This window comes from Anarhichas minor, unplaced genomic scaffold (genome assembly GCF_050575085.1).
Source record: "Anarhichas minor isolate MPS153535 unplaced genomic scaffold, ASM5057508v1 ptg000079l, whole genome shotgun sequence".
Classification (NCBI taxonomy): domain Eukaryota; kingdom Metazoa; phylum Chordata; class Actinopteri; order Perciformes; family Anarhichadidae; genus Anarhichas; species Anarhichas minor.
Window position 1 is genome coordinate 1,749,297 of NW_027466525.1, and position 16,667 is coordinate 1,765,963.

Below are 16,667 nucleotides of genomic sequence, written 5' to 3' on the forward strand. Positions count from 1 at the left end.
CGGTTCAAGGTCACTCCCTTGCTTCTCTTGACAGGAGGGATGATTCCTGATTCCTGGGGGCCCCGGGGCCCACGCCTCGGCTCAAGGTCAAGCGTGCCACTATTTTGAACAAATAGATACATAAAGCACTCAATCTCGCGGGTCGGTTAAGTACGGGCCGGGACCTTGGGCTGGGATAAAAGTTGGCCCGGCAGCTCGTATATTTCGTCCTGTACTTTTATTTCAGCTCGACACTTTGTCATCCCCCCCCCATCACTCTTTTTCCCCAATCTGCCCGCTTTAACGCTTTGAAGTCCCTCTCATGTGACTGAACGCAAAAAGTTAGCATTGATTTTTGTCTCGTAAGAGCTCACCGGAGTGCAATGCGGACGATTTCGTCGGGCGCCTCGGGACGACAAACGTTGCGTTTATCATTTCGACCCGGTGGCCGGCTGAAATTTAAGACTGGGCAGCCTCCTTTTAAGCTGCTCTGTCGGACATGCCACGACCAAAAGCTGCTATTCACCTATGGATGGTTTGGGGGGGGGGGGGGGGAAGAAAACACAGAGGGCCTTTGTGTTTGAGCAAGAGCAGGACAAGGCCGGGGCGCGTGGCGAGAGGACACACTTGATTTGGAGTCAGTTAGCAGCTCATGCCTATCGTAATGGACAATGGGTGCAAGGGGCAAGTGTCTCCCTCCCCTTAGCTCTGCACTCTCTCTCCCTCTCCTGGCGTGCTCACCCCCCCCATGAGGAGACACGAGCCGGGGGCTGGGCGCTCTGATGGCCAAGCGTGACATTTAAACCCCTGCCCTCCGGTAGCTTTAGGGGGGCTTTGTGGATGAGATAGGGAGGAGGGGGGGGGTCGGTTTGCGCAGAGAGGTCCATCTGAGCACAAAAAATAAAGGGGGTCCGGACAGAGGCTCGCCCCCCTGTCCCTCGATGCACACGTACTCGCCCCCCCCCCCCCCTCCTGCAGAAATCCTCAGTGCGTCAGTGCGGTGGGGGCCCCATTGTGCGCGGGGCCTGCCGCTGAAGAAAAGGGCCCTTTGGTGGTAAACAATTCAGCTGTCCACTCTGACACAACGGGGGCACATCCCATTGCTTTGAGCATCTGCTTGGTAGAGTGGTGCTCGGCACCGCTGACCATACAGACCCGGTGAGCGACTAAGTCCCTGAATCTGCAGGCCCACTGCCACCTGCTCTCCCCCCCCCCCCACCCCACCCCCGCCTTCTTTTTTATCATCCACGTATTCGGATCAATACTGTTGACTCCAGCGCGTTGTCTCTCAAAGTTGAATAGCCCCGCGTTGGCTGTTTAGTGGGAATCGCATGCTTTTTAAATTGCGTACAGTGCGGAGGCCAACTGTACGAGCTGACTAAGGCATGCATGGGAGAGATGCTCTCTCTCCCTCTCTCCATCTCTCTCTCTCTCTCTCTGTTTCGAGACATGCAGCTCGTTTCCGTGGCTACTCATCGCCCCCTTGTGGTCGTTCAGGAGATTTCATTCCTGCTTGTAAAACTGCTTCTTGTCTACAGAATAAGGTTCTTACTCTGCATGTGAACACACGGTGTTTAACACACTGTGGTGGTAGAAGACGTTCAGACAGCCTCAGGTAAAATACCACAGTGTAACAGTTAACTTAAAGTGTTACGTACAACTCTCACTTCTTTTAAATAAAGGCTTAAAAGTGTTCTTCATCCACACTGACTTTTATCAATTTATATTTTAAACCATGCTGCATATTTTTTATCTCATTTTTGTTTTTTTGTATTTGTAACTTCTCTTTCTTTTTACTTTTTAACATCATATTTATGTCTTTTATATCATGTTTTAATGCAATTTTATGTCAAATGCACGTCGATATGAAAAGTAAGAGTCGTGATTATGCAGAATGGACGGTTTCACAGTGTTATGCTTTTATATATTGTGTTATCGGACATGTTTAATGGAAACACATCATATTTTAGCAAAGTTACTATAGCTGCCAAATAAAATAAAATACCTGCCTCTGAAATACAGTAAGGCTGAAGTATAAAGGAGAATAACAGGAATATTATTGAAGTAAAACTTGTACTTTAATCTCTGGTAACATACGGTTCATTGCCATTTTTATGTAAATGTATAAGAGTTTAAGAATGTTTAATGATCTCAATTTTTTTATTTCCTTCACGCTTGTTTGAACTGGATTTCTTTCATTTGATTGACATATTTCCTGGATTTCCTTGGATCTCTCCCTGATTCCAAAGGGCTAACAGTGAGCGCTGCTCTGCTGGGGAGCCGCTAATCAGCTCCCAAACATTTGCTGCCCTTCTGGCAAGGTCAGAGGGGTCACGGTCCACTCTACTCCCCCCCCTCCTCCTGCTGTAGAGCCCGGCCCCACCCTTGGGGCCCGTAGGCCCTGCAGGCACAATCACCGCAGCGCCACCATAGGCTCACAGAAGCCGGCTTTAATCTACGGCGCCCCGGGATGGACCGCGGCTGTCTGTCAGGGTGTCTTGCCTTGACCGTGTCCGGGCGGCCCCGGACCTGAGCGATGTGATTGGTCTGTACCCCCCCCCCCCTCCCCCTCCTGATGTTTGGCCAGCTGATTGATCTGTCAACACTGACCGCTGGACGTGTGTCCCTGAATTTAATTTCAGAATTCATTTCTGGGAGACGTGTGCGTACAGACATGATGTAGAGGCCCAGGGATGGGAGTGTGTGGAGGAGAAATAAAACCGCAGTTTAGATTCCTTTACGATTTAGAACGTGCTCCACGTGAGAACATGGTCGACCCGAAAAACATGCTGTTTTTTCCGCTCTTTTAAAGTGGCCCATATTCAAGTCTCTGTGCCTCCAACACACATTTTTGGGCGCCATTTATCGGTTCACTTCTGTGATGAAGTGCTGTTGCAATGTCTAGCACCGAGATACTGGTTTATCTACGATACAGGACTAGGCCTTCAAAAAGGTGCCTTAACCCTCAATGCATTTCATCACTTATCAATACCCTGAGAACCCCCCTGCCCCCCCCGCCTGTCGTCAAAATAATAAAAGAAAAAGTGTTGAAAAATGCCAGTGGAGGCCGGGCGGTGAGGAGGTTAGGTAACCCTGATTCATTTCACAGCTCATAAAGCGCTGTCAATGCGTGCTGGTGTGTGTGTGTGTGTGTGTATGTGTGTGTGTGTGTGTGTATGTGTGTGTGTGCTGTCCACTGTGGTTATCCCAGTCCATTCTGTCATCAGAAATACCCATAAAAAGAACGCACAGGCGATGAAATGAATGTGGTGGCCGAGACAATGCCCCGTGTAAGGAGGAAGTGAGGGCTGATTTGATGGAGTCCCCCCCCCCCCCCCTGCAGACACAGAGAGGTGGGGGCTGCTTGGATATGCATCACAAAGGCTTCCTGCAGTATTGATCCGCAGTGGGTTAAGGCAGTCTATCAGCAAATGTCCCTCTCTCTGGGAAAAACAATAGGAGATTAAAAACACACAGCTTGTCCGGGCGGGAGGCTGCTGATGGGGGGGGGGGGGGGGCATTATCTGGGCCCAAAGGTCACTGTGTACAGATATAATCCACTTTCACTTAACAGCTTCATTTAAGGCACCTCGCATGCAAATGCGTGGCATTTCCTGGGTCTAGTCTGTGTTTTTTTTGGAGGCAGGCGAAGTTGAATTTCCTGTCCCCAGAGAGGTTAGTTTAACTGACAGGAAGCTGAAACTGTAACATATTTAAACGGTAGACGACTGTGTTTCCTCTCTACAAACCGAGACGCCATCACGTGCAGGTGTCTGACGGCGTCTCGACTGCTGACGGAAGCGACCGCCGAGCATCAGAACTGCCATTCTGTCACAATTCACTTCATCACGTCTCTATAATGTCTGCTATCACTGATATTAATGCTTTTCTATAACCTATTCTGTCTATAACACATTCATGCTCTGTTTGAGTATAACCTCCTGTTTGATTTGTTTGTACATATTTGGTATCGTTTAATTATCTTGTTATTTTAGTTTTTTAGGAATTTGATGACGTGATGAGACGATGTGTTCAACTGTCCTGAGTCCTGCTAATAAAGAGTGGAAGAGAAAGAATGTGATTCCTTCTAACTAACTCCATCACTGACGTGTCAGAGACTGCACCACCCTGACCGCTGTGACAGGCCTTCTGTTGCTCCTGAGAGTTCTTTGATGAACACACATTAGAAGTCGAGCTCACTTGACTTCATACAGAAGTGTCACAGCCAGATGTCACCGTTTTGTTGTTGTATTTTATTCAAATATGAAGTCCAGGTTAGTAAACGAGTAACAGTAAAACAAACCGTGTTAATGACTACATTAGTTCATCAGCATTCTAACTTTAAATCCACCTTTTAGATTTGCGTTACATTCAAATAAACTGCGGAGCAAACAAACTGTTGCAATAAGGAGTGGATTCCCTTTAAAAAACGTCTCTGTAACTTGTTGTACAGTCAGAATATGAATTTAAAAACATGTAATGTAAACGTGTACTTCAGCGGGGCGAGGTCAGAAGCGCTCCTTGGGCTCGCTGAATTTGCGCCTCTTCTTCTGCGCGGAGGTGGACGGCGTGTCCTGGCTGTTGGGGATTTCGTACTGAGAGAACTGAAAACAGCAGAAGACACGCCCAGCTGGTAAAACAACAAAACAACAAAACAACAAGCACAGAACGCTGTGAGTCGACTGACTGACACCACATCCCACTCTGAGAAAAACCAAAGCGATCGGCGCTGACTCATCCGTGAAGCTAACGGGGCTCCTACGCATTTTCCTTTCCTAAGCTCCAGCCTGTCTGCAGCAGGAAGTGCTTCTTATGTAAAAGTGATCTGTTATCTGCTCGCTCCGTTACACATTTATACAATATTTACAGAGAGGAGAGGAGCAAGTTTCTCACACTTTTGTCCTTCATCGTTGTCGGCTCCTTGTTGTTCACGGTCAGGTTTGTCTCCTACACACACACACACACACACACACACACACACACAGACACACATCTGATTTATTATCATATTGAAGCAACAAATAAATAATTTAATTCTTAAATCTTCGACTCATTGAACGGCACATTCCTGTGACTGACCGTAACGGACTTGAAGATCCGTCCGCTCCTGGTCCTCCTTCGGCCGTCAGCGCCGGGGGACTTCTTCACCTCTGAGTCCATCTGAGGGGACAGATGGCCGTAACGTGACCGACCATTAAGGGCACTCTAAGGGGCCCCTTTTTACTGCACAGAGAACTTCATTCAATCTGCAGAGAAACTGGTGTTTTTTGGGGGCAATGTCCTTTTTAATCACTGGTTGTGTTGAGAGACATGTGTCTCGACATCAACAGTCAAAAACAAGCTGTGGAAATATTTCACTTTGCTTTTCTGTTTAATCATTAGACAGGGACACTGATGAATCAGCCCGATAGGAATTCTTTTTGTTTTGTGTGTAAATCTTCTGCAGCAGAAGCGTGTCATTATTTGACGTACAGTTAAAGGCACACGTACCTCTGTGGCTTCCTCGCAGCTCTCGATCTTCTCATGACAGCTCAGCTGGATCTCTTGAGTTCATGAAAACAAAAAAAAGATGATGTTCATATAGTTTCATAAGTCCAATAATAGGAGTTATTATTTCTGGCTGATGAGGATCTCTGTACGAGACCTTCCAACAAGCTGGAGACCTCTACTGCTGAATGTTTAAACGTCTTCAAACCCAAAAAGAAGCCTTCATGACGCCTACGTCTACCAGTTTATAGTGACGCTTATCATGAATAAGAATGAACGACACAAACAAACACAAACACACTCTGGAGAAGGTATGCGTGAGGGTTTACCGGTGTTGTCCAAGTCCATGTCCTCGCTGTCGGGCTTCTCCACGTCTTCAATCACATGAGTCTGAAGATGAAAACATGTCATCTGGACACCGTGATCACAACGTGTCAACACGCGAGACAACATTTCCCAATTCATTCATTCATTCCTTGCACACCGTCTTATATTACCACACAATGTGACACTGATGTTCAACTTCTCCCCTCTGAGTGTTAACTTGCTTTTCTTTTTCCTTAGTGTTGCAATTTAATGTTACAAAAAAAAAAAAAGGTGTCTTAAAATGAAGCCCCATGGTGGGCTCGGGGGCAGGGTCCGCCATGATTTTATTATAAAAAGGAGAAGGGAAGTGTTTTCTTAGGATCTTAAAAATGTTAATGGAGAGCACATTTCCTAAAAAGCAAAACTGACCTGGCGGTAAAAAAATTGTAATTTTGAGCATAAACTGAATTACTATGAATATAAAAAATCTTATTTAAGAGTTAAAAAGCATTACATCTTCAATCCCCAAACCTACTTGGGTCATAATTAGTTTTTTAAAGCCTTTTTAGTGATTATTGATCACTTCGTCCTGCTGAGTGTGAACGAGTTGTCTGTGTGACCTGCGACATGACGCCCTCCTCCTCCATCTTCAGAACCCACTTCTCCGTCACCTGAACGCTCTCCTCCACCTGCAGACATTTAACAACATGCACAGCTGGTTAGGAGCCGACAGGTGTTCATCGAAGATGAACTTCTATTTCACTTCCTCTCATTCACCTGCTCCAGTCTCTGTCTCTCTGTGGCCATGTCCAGCTTCAAAGTGTGGAAGGGAGTGACCACCTCGCCCATGGTAAGTTTCACCGGCTCTTTCTCAAACTCCAGGGTGTCGCCGTCGGCCTCCTTGAAGCCGGGCGGCTGGTAGTCCTGAGGAGTGACTGGAAGACGGACGGACAGTGAGACAAACAAAACAGATTTCCTCATCTGCACCTGACAAACTGCCCCTCAGAAAGACACTGATGGGGCAACTTCACAAAGAATGGATTTCAGCCGCTGATTTCACCGTGAACTGCGCCTCACTTGCAACCGCCGTCTGCACCGTCTCAAGGTCCGATTAAAAAAACAGCCAATCCTTTTCATGAATTCGGCCCTTAACCTTTCGTTGCTCACTCAACTCAGATCAGAGCATCAGCTAAATAATGTGACACGGAAGCATAAACGCTTTCAGAGCTTAAAGCTGCAGCTCATGAAATTAAGGTTTTGTAACAAACAAATCTAGTCGTTGTTAAATTAAACTTGTGAGAAGCTTTAAAATGTTTTGGCTCAATTCAGTTTCTCCTGCACTTGTATGAATGATGATCCCTGCGAGTTACCGTTGTCGTAGTAAGCCAGCTTCATGTTGAGGCAGACGTTGTCTGGCAGAGGACCCAGGTTCTGCATCAGAGTGTAGAGCTTCCTCACCAGCAGGGTGCTGGCCTTCTTCGTGTTGCCGGATGACATCGCCGACACCTTGCTGTCGTTGTTGCTGATGAAGAAAGGAGGCAGGATGAGAAATGAGAAACGCTCACCATCAGCCCAGTGCTGCTGAAATATGACTTCTCTTTCAGACACGTTGCCACGTTAACGGTTATGGTAACTGGGTTTTTGGGATGTTCTGAGGTGAACCAGCCACTGAGTGTGTTCAGAAAGTGCAGTCACACGTTACAGGTGCTCGGGTAACAGGAGCCTGTTTATGACTCGAGACTGAAGCTACTCTGACTTTTAAATCTCTTAAAACCTGCATTCTCTCTAGTGTCCACCAGGGGGCGACTCCTCTGGTTGTATAGAAGTCTATGAGAAAATGACTCTACTTCTCTCTTGATTTATTACCTCAGTAAACATTGTAAACATGAGTTTATGGTCTCAATCTCTAGTTTCAAGTCTTCTTCAATGCATTTTAAAATGTAGTTAAGAACATCAATATGCTATCCTGACATCTGTAGAAGTGTGTATTCAATGATGTGCAGACAGAATCTGTTTGTTTTTTTGTTCTATACTCTCCTATAGTATGGAGTACTTATTTCCGACTTCAAGTCTTATGTGAATTTAAGAAATCAAAGGTGTCAAAGGGGTTAATTCATGCACTGATTAGAAAGAAAATCAAGTTACTTCCTGGTAGGTGAGTGTTAAGTCGAAGCCAGAGATGATTCCAACCTGTATTTTTCCTTTTGTTAGCTTCTTGCATGAATATGAGCTTTATTTAACGTGTTATAAACTTCTCGTGAAGATAAAAAAACCTCACCTTTCAAAGTCCATCTGTGCTCCTTCTGCAGTGTAATGGATCCTGAACTGGTAATACTCAGTCACTTTCTGAAAGACAGGTGCTGTATATGAGATACGCAATAATCCGATAACAGCTTGTTATCTGTACAGTAGTTTAGCATTGTTAAACATCAACAATGGCAAGAGGACAGCCGGTACATTACCTGAGGGTTCTCTGGGTCAGTGTAGATCTAAAAAGAAAGGATCAAATGAAAAAGAAACATCACGACTATTTCTGGATTTCTGTCAGGCTTTATAGAAAAGACAATAAAACAAATATCACACAAGAGAAGTCATTAACAAAATACTCACAGACATAATGACGCTCCGCAGCTGGTGGGGATAAAATAAATAACAATAACTTTGACCACATGATGAGACACGGGACAAATAAGGACTCACGTACTAAACAAATGTTGTGATTTATGGAAAAGGTTGAACGTGACTTACATACTTCTTCTGGATGGCCTCAAAGCACCCCTGCATCCTGGAAGAATTTAATTAACACACATCTAATTATCTTTGACACATACAGGGGATATTGTTTTCCTCGTGATCCTCATATCATGTCAATGACTTTGGCCAGCAAGTGTCACGTCGTTGTTATTCACCATTGAACCATCTGACTGGCACCGGGACAGCTGCGCTCCTCTTTAATGATCATCACTTTCTGATCTGTGGGAAGAAAAAACTTCTACGGTCAATGGACCTAGATAGCTCACTACGATGGGCAGACAAATAACTTTTCATGCGCATTACTAACCTGCAACATATTTGCTGCCATAGGCTTTCTCTGGGAAAAGGCCCCGGAGGTATGTGATGCCGGACACTGCGATGGCCAGAAGCTTCTTCATGACAACCAGGGACTGCTGCTCGGAGAGCACCTGATTGGGCAACAGCTGAGTCTCCTGCATGAGTGAAAGTCCATGGCATAGTGAAGGCTGCTTATTAATCACAGTTAACATTCAGCCAACGAGTGAGCCTAGTACACTAGTAAATGTACTTAATTAAGTTACAATTACCAGCGTTAATGCTAAAACACTGTATCTAACTGTTAGTTACTAACTAGTTATTTACATTAACTTGTCAGTTTGGAGTGATTTTACCTGAGAGGTTCTAACTTGCTGTACACAGGCCATTGCAGTGGTGAGAGGACACAATATAAAAGCTGCAAAAAAATAAATAAAAGAAAACAGAGAGAAAAACTAGTTTATTACCATTACATTAACGTAAACTACAGCTAGCAAGTTGACCCGTTAGCTAGCTAATTTATGACCGTTACATTAACGTAAACTACAGCTAGGAAGTTGACCTGTTAGCTAGCTAATTTATGACCGTTACATTAAGGTAAACTACAGCTAGCAAGTTCACCTGTTAGCTAACTAGCTAATCATCATGTTCCATTTAGCTAGGCTGCCACACTAAGATGGAACTTTTAAGGTACTTACATGGCAACAGATGAAAGAATATTTTCCCAAAACGACAATATAATACAATCAGTACAACTTTTTTTAAAGATTTGGAAGTAAGCTAGCTAACGGTTCACGGGTGTTCACGTAGAACAACGGTTCCCGCAAATTATTTGATTGACGGGCAACAACCGGCAGTTACAGCCACGGAGCTTGTCAAAAGCGTAACAAAAAAATATAAATTTATAATAACATGGCTGCCGATCCAAATTTCAAACTGACTGTGGTGTATTCATTAATTTATATAACACGGAGTATATTATTTTAAACCAGCATGTATCATATACAATATATTTTGTGTTATCCAGGTGCATTGTGTTGATGCAGTGCGTCCCCCTTCCCAGCCCCGCCCCCCAGTCTCCACTTCGTAAAATCATTGGGCGACGGGGCTGCCACTCTCAGAGAATGGCCCTATTCATGGCATGCTATTGGCTTCTACGTGAATCATTACTGCTCTCCTATTGGTTACTGTATATGTCGGTTAGACGTGGGAAAACACCCCCTTCGTTGGTGATGTCACATCTCGTTACGCCATTTTTGTTGGGGAGCAGTCGTGTCCAGAAAAGGAGGATTAGATTCAGTACAGGTACATCAGAACAGTAGCTCGTATATTCATCTCTCCGAGTTGCTAACGGGGACAGTTTGCTTGTCCATCACACTCACACAATGTCGTCAGAAAACCTGGACTCGGACACTCAGGTGGACTACGAGGACGAAAAACAGGTGGGTTTTCTGACTGCTGTCTTGTGGATGTTGTTGGCTAACCACCCGGGCATGCTAGCTAGAAGTGGCTAACATCAGCTAGCTAGCACAAGTGCAGTGTGTGTATGCTCTGCGCTGCTGCAGCAGACAGAGAGGGAGGACTCCTGGAAGACATGGAGGGCTAATGACAAGCCGCTCTGTGTGTTGAGAATGTCTTTTATATCATAGCTGTCCCACCTCACAAAGCACCCTGTGCCAGTGTGTCACTTTGTTTTGTCCCTTTGCCTTTGTGTCATTGGCTGGCGAGTCCACAGCAGCTCGGGGCCTCATTGGTCTGTCCTGGAGGGTCCCAAAACATGTCATCTGTGTGCAAATGAAGACATATTTTGGTGTTTTTTACTTGACGCATGCTTTTGAAAACATCTTCGTCTCGACGTGCACATGGCTAGAGATCCCTGATGGTGTTCTCCTGACAGTGACGACAACTGCAGTGTGACAGTGCTTCCGCATTTCCACACGGTACCACAACAACGGCAGTGATGTGCTGATGGTTCAACACTGTGATGCTCTGTGTTGACATCTGAGAATCGGTCCCATCGTGCACATGTGTGATTAGTTTTTCTCAGCTTTAAAGGCTTTGTTTTGCTGTTGACGTTTGATAATATATACATAATAATATCTATTATACATAAATAACCATGTCATGAACTTGAGAAATAATTTAGGGGAGGAATCTGATTCAGCAGTTGATTTTCAGATGTCTAAATTGTTAATGATTTAATAAAGAAACAATACAAGAAATATTATTTTAAGTTATAGTGAATTGTGACTGTTTGGCCACCGCAATACTAATGTATTTATAGTCAAACTTAAATAACACTAAACTAGGGAGACATTAGGGCCTCCTAACACCCATGGACCCCAAATCATAGCACTGCTTATTTAACTGTATTTTATTTTTCCTCTATTATTTGTAAATATACCAAATGTATAATGAAGATTTGTGTATATAATGATGCATTTAGGTACCCAATTCTTTTTCTATGTGTTTTTAAAAGTCCTATTGAATAATAATGCTATTTCTCTACTTGTTGGAGTGGAACAAGCAGATACAATATATATATATATGTGTGTCAAATAGTGTGGAAGAAATGTGATGTCAAACTTTGACACCACCTAAGGGGACATATTACAGTCCTGCTCATAGCTGTTTGAAAACTTTGCACAAAGAATTTGTTTCTGCAGTTTTCCTGCATTGGCGCCGAATATAGCCGCTCATAAATTTCTCCTCTTTGACCCAAGTGAATCAGCACATTCCCCCTCCTGAGGGAATGTGTTCATCGGCTTCTGTGTCCTGAGTCACATTGTATCCCTGTCCCAGCAGGCTTTGCAGGCTGAGGGCCCCGTCTTGTCTAAGCAGTGTGCTGCTAGCTCTTGGTGTAGGCCTGTGTGCAAGGAGTGCATACACGGCCTTTGGAGTTTGTCCGCTGTAGTCCTTCGTGCACTTTACACCTACTAGTTCCTGAGACAGTTCAGCCTGCAGTCAGAACACTTGAGTCTTGCTATGTGCACAGACTAGGTGTGTCCTGGTGGCCCAAATAACTGACCTGAATATCTGCCTGACAGGGACTTGAATGACTAGTATCTCACCAGATTGACTAGTATCAGCCTTCTGTAAGCCAATCCTGGTGCTGTAAGAGCTGGAGAGCATTGTCAACGGATTGTTTCTTGACCTCAATTCCCACTATTCTTTAAAAAAAAAAAAAAAAAGTATAACACAGAAAGCTGAAGACAAGGTTTGTTATGTCCACATTCATTTTAAATATCACAGGATTTAGAAGTTAACGGATTCTGATCATGCTTCAAGGGACTTTTCTGGGATTGTGAGCACAAGTTGTGTGTTAGTTATCTAATGTGGAATACTTTATTTTCAGCAAACAGTTTTAGCTTCAACAGATGCATACATGATGCTCTTGTGCATAAAGACGACCAAGGAGGACATTTGTTGTTATCAATCTAAGCTTACAAAAATCATTTAGACCTTATTTTAAGATGCTGTTTGTACAAAGCTTTGGCCTCATCTTGAGTTATTTCTTCTCAGTTATGATGGTAATATGTGAGACTATAATAGAAGAACATTCATGTTGTGACTCGTACTACCTTCTTGTATCTTCAGTTCACAGTAGTCACTGTCATAGCACACTTCATACAAGAGGCCCTGTTTATTGCTGTACTGCAGGAATGTAGGTGTTAGTAGTGTAGGGCGACCATGAATGTGTGTCTGTCACAATAACGGCTTTTCCAGGTGTGCTTACATTTTTCACCGAAGATGTATCCGCTGACTATTTGAAGGAGCCCTGTGTCGACGTCCGTTTGTTCTTGTCTCCACAGGACTCCCAGGAGAAGAATGCAAACCCTGTGAAGGCAGAGGAGGCCAAGCTGAAGGCCAAGTACCCCGGCCTGGGCCAGAAGCCTGGTGGCTCCGACTTCCTGATGAAGAGACTACAGAAAGGGGTAGGCCACCGTGGTTCAGTTACTACATGGTCAGAGACGGGCTGAAGTCCACCAAAGACAATCCTGGTCGACTGAAACTCCCCCTACTCTTCAACCAGTCGATGGGTCGATCAGGGGAAAGAAATAATTCTGTTCCTCTAGAATCTAGATGAACTAAATGTCCCCCGTGAGCTGAGTAGCCTAAATTAATTATAAATAAACATAAAAAGTGATAGGCAGCATATCAAATTAATTTGAACCTAATCATTTTATACCTTAATGAACACTCAAACCTGACGCTGGTGTGGTGGAAACAACGATTTAATAGGACAGAGTGAGTCCTATGATACTGAAATTAAGACACGTTGAGAAAAGAAGCTTGTCTTTAAAGTATTTATTCTCTGTGCTGAGAAGGTTCAGTTGTCATACAGAATGCAATGCGGTCTGAAGGAGGAAGAACCCAGAGTGATGGTTGTGTACGACTCATAAAGGCCCTGAGCACATGGTGGGGTAGGAGGAGTTCATCACAAGGACATCTGGACAACAGGGACCACTCATTGGTCAACCATTGAATGCTTAATCACTGATTGGTCCACTGATTGCATCCCCATTCAGCCCCTTATCTAAGCTGACAACATCATGTCCCTGATTAAGACACACACACAGTATTACTCAACCTGAGAGGACCCTCACTGACCCTCACTGACAGTCATTAACCTTACTAAGACAAAAAGGGCCAACACACCGAGTGGTCACACAATAAAACAGTGGAAATCTGACATCACACTGGTCCGGGTTTTTTAAAGCCTGCACCCACCCGACCTGTTATGAGAGCCAAGCCGCACCGCCACGCCTCAAAAATATGCATTACCTGCAAACCACCGACTTCATGCGTTACAGTAACATCATCATAAGGACTGTGGCTCAGTGGGAACCTCAAGGTTGGTGGTAGGATCCAAGTTACCCCCCCCCCACTGCTCCTAAAGCTTAAGACGGCTTAAATGCTGAATTCAAATGTTTTTACATGAATGTATGTAATAAACATACATTTTTAAGGTCTGAGAAAAGGACACAGACAATTAGCACTGCAGCTCGCCTACAGTAGTGGGAGGATCCATGGCGAAGTAATTGTTAAGATCATTTTGTTCTTTATAACAATAAAAAAAACAGTAGCCCAACCCTTCATTAAAGAGATGAACTCTGTCTCTCAACACTAAGCACTGCTCACTGCAGGGCCAGTAAAATGCCACGTCAGGCTAGCAACTTACTAACCCGGGTAAAAAAATAATTAAACACGTCGTTTTCTCCGGAGCTGATGATGGAATTAGCTTTATCGCTTCCTCCTCAATAAATAATCATGAAGATTAAACATTAAAACATGATAAGTTATTTAATATTTGTAACCACAAAGGCATCGTTGCCTCTCCTCTCTCACTGTTCCTCGTGTGGAAGAAGTGTTGCTCTCTCCACCTACACGCTCTGTGTACGTTACAGAGAAGCTCCCCCTCTGGAGATTGTTGAAAGTCATTCTGGGAAATCACTGACTAGGAGTAGGAGTAGCTGAGGCAGGCTGAGGGGAAGGCCACAAGGTAAATTGCAGTACTTAATCATAAGATAACTCCAGATTGAGCTGGCTGTGAAAATATCACTTCCACATGTGACTCCAATTCAAGATATAGGGACAAAAGTTAGAAAAGCATTACAGGGAATTTCATACTTCAAAAGACTTGAGCTTTGAGACATAACTTGACAGTAACCGTAGCGATAAGAGTACTAGCATCGATATAATCCTAATTAAAAAGAGTCCTCCATCGGGCCAGTATGGACGGGGTCAATCTTTCAACGTCGTCTTGTTGAAAACCACAGCTTGTTCTCTCTGCAAGTCTCTGAAGCCGCGTTGTTACCTCTCATCTCTTCTCTCTCACAGCAAAAGTACTTTGACTCAGGCGACTACAACATGGCCAAGGCCAAGATGAAGAAGCTTCCCGTGGCGGGGCCCGACAAGAACCTGGTGACCGGCGACCACATTCCCACGCCGCAGGACCTGCCCCAGCGGAAGTCCTCTCTGGTGACGAGCAAGCTAGCCGGCTAGCCCCCATCATCCTAGAAGCACCATCACACCCCCCCTGGGGCTCCTGTCAAATCTCCCTCCCCCCTCCCCTCCCCTCCCTTCCCCTTTTCATCCCCAGGCACCACTGGCTTTAACATGTCGGGCAGAGTTGTATGAGTTGAAACTCCATTTGCTTGTATGTGGGTGGGGCGGGGTGGGACGGCTGGAGGTTTTAGGCGACCCCGTGAGGTCGCGGCCTTCTCTGCCCCCCCACCACGCACAGCTCTGCCCCCTCTGCGCACACTCTGCACCACCGCCTCCCTTATGTCTTGGTTTTTCGGTGTTCCAAGATGCATCACAGTAGGTGTGTCATCAGGCAGGGGTTGGATGGGGTGAGTTAATGCACTTTGTAGTCTGTATAGTATGCTTTTGTTCTTTTCTTTTCTTTTTTAATTTTGCATCCTAAATGACACCAAAATAATATGTGTGAGGGAGTTAGGAACCATGAGCGTTGATCTTTATGTTCCCCATCTGGCTTTAGCCGGAGTTGTTGGAGAGATGTGTGTGAATAACTGCTTGCATACCAAACTTGTGAGGGACAGCTGCCCAGCTTAAGAGCTCTTTAGCGTTCACCGACACCATATTGGGGAAATGGGCAAAATAAACGGAAGCGTCCCTTCATCTCAATCTCCCCCCCCCACCCTGGATTTTGAAGCACCAGCTCTTTATTCTTTCTCTCCGCTCATGTTGCTTTAAAGCCTTGACTCCCGTAGCTCCTGTTCTCTCTAAATATGCTGCATGATTGTAACAGAAAATTAAATTGAACATGTTTTTTTGTTCGTTTTAACGGGAGTGTATCTGCTTAGTGATAGGAAGAATCAAAACAAACACACGGAGCCCTAAAACATCCTCAGTCACTTCCTTCCTTTTCTTTTTGCTGTCCCGACAATCCACGTGCACACGCTCATCCACGTGCACACGCTCCTGTTAGCGGCCCAGGGCAGGAGCCAGCTGAGTATGTCCCTGTATTATTTTGAATGGCTGGACACCTTGCCAATAGTTTGGTTGCTGTTGAGTTGCATCAAGACGTGTGTTTACTATGAGCCTAAAAGATTTGTGGGGGTATCGAAGCACCCGGCATAGAGTGTGTGTGTGTGTGTCTGTATATATATATATATATATATATATATATATATATATATATATATATATATATATATATATATATATATATATATATATATATATATGCTTCTGTAAATAAAAACGAGCACGTAATTCGTGATAAGCTTCAGACATCTTACTCGCTTGCCGTCTTTGAAAACACAGATCTGAACACCGCTGAAGGTTAGCATCCCAGTGTGACACGCATGTGTTTTGACTAGACCGTTGTATCCGATCACAAGAAGTCCCAGTGGAAAGACAAAAAGACAGTCACAGCCTTCACATGTGCTGTGAGAAGTGTGGGACCGACCAAAATAATTATTCTTAATCAAGCTGCTTGATGAAGCTTTAAAAAAAGGATGTTGTTTTCTCATCTTTTTGTGCTGGAGATGGGTTTTCTCCACGTTTTAACACTTTCAGAATCCACTGTACAGTCAGACGTAGTGGTTCCCTTCACATTCACAAACACTAACTTAAGTAAAAGAATACTACAACTACTGCTTCTCTTAGCTGGAGTGAAAACCCTGCTTCTAGGACCAGCGACAGTGTTTTCCTCCCGAAGCCGACACACTCCACAGAGCGGTCTTTGATCTCAGGGGTGTCAGACCCGGTAACAACAGGTGTCAGCCGGGGCTTAAAGTGGGACACTGCATGTCTGCAGGACGCACTCACTCCCAACACTTGGCAAAGCAGATAGAGGTTTTATAACGGGGGGGGCT

The 16,667-nt window shown here is 44.6% G+C and overlaps 2 protein-coding genes across 2 annotated transcripts; one reads left to right on the forward strand and one right to left on the reverse strand.

The window, feature by feature from the left end:
• Positions 1 to 4,211: 4,211 nt before the first annotated feature.
• On the reverse strand, positions 4,212 to 10,633 carry hormad1 (HORMA domain containing 1). Its single transcript, XM_076081229.1, has 16 exons — positions 10,479 to 10,633; positions 9,177 to 9,238; positions 8,834 to 8,978; positions 8,682 to 8,745; positions 8,521 to 8,557; positions 8,383 to 8,403; positions 8,235 to 8,261; positions 8,051 to 8,118; positions 7,143 to 7,294; positions 6,550 to 6,707; positions 6,393 to 6,461; positions 5,796 to 5,856; positions 5,470 to 5,522; positions 5,059 to 5,139; positions 4,873 to 4,926; positions 4,212 to 4,583 (listed from the first exon to the last, which is right to left on the reverse strand). Exons 2-16 carry the CDS (start codon positions 9,207 to 9,209, stop codon positions 4,488 to 4,490), a joined length of 1,119 nt encoding a protein of 372 aa, XP_075937344.1. The 5' UTR covers positions 9,210 to 9,238; positions 10,479 to 10,633; the 3' UTR covers positions 4,212 to 4,487.
• On the forward strand, positions 10,055 to 15,993 carry ensab (endosulfine alpha b). The gene is made up of 3 exons (XM_076081231.1): positions 10,055 to 10,262; positions 12,633 to 12,755; positions 14,662 to 15,993. Exons 1-3 carry the CDS (start codon positions 10,206 to 10,208, stop codon positions 14,824 to 14,826), a joined length of 345 nt encoding a protein of 114 aa, XP_075937346.1. The 5' UTR covers positions 10,055 to 10,205; the 3' UTR covers positions 14,827 to 15,993.
• Positions 15,994 to 16,667: the final 674 nt, after the last annotated feature.

Bases quoted from the DNA above. Each gene is read 5' to 3' on its own strand.
- ensab (XM_076081231.1), top strand. From the start codon at position 10,206: ATGTCGTCAGAAAACCTGGACTCGGACACTCAGGTGGACTACGAGGAC. The intron at 10,263-12,632 runs GTGGGTTTTCTG...TTGTCTCCACAG, and splicing joins ACTACGAGGACGAAAAACAG to GACTCCCAGGAGAAGAATGC. The intron at 12,756-14,661 runs GTAGGCCACCGT...TCTCTCTCACAG, and splicing joins TGAAGAGACTACAGAAAGGG to CAAAAGTACTTTGACTCAGG.
- hormad1 (XM_076081229.1), bottom strand. From the start codon at position 9,209: ATGGCCTGTGTACAGCAAGTTAGAACCTCTCAG. The intron at 8,404-8,520 runs GTAAGTCACGTT...TATCCCCACCAG, and splicing joins AGGCCATCCAGAAGAAGTAT to CTGCGGAGCGTCATTATGTC. The intron at 6,708-7,142 runs GTAACTCGCAGG...TCCGTCTTCCAG, and splicing joins GCTGGCTTACTACGACAACG to TCACTCCTCAGGACTACCAG.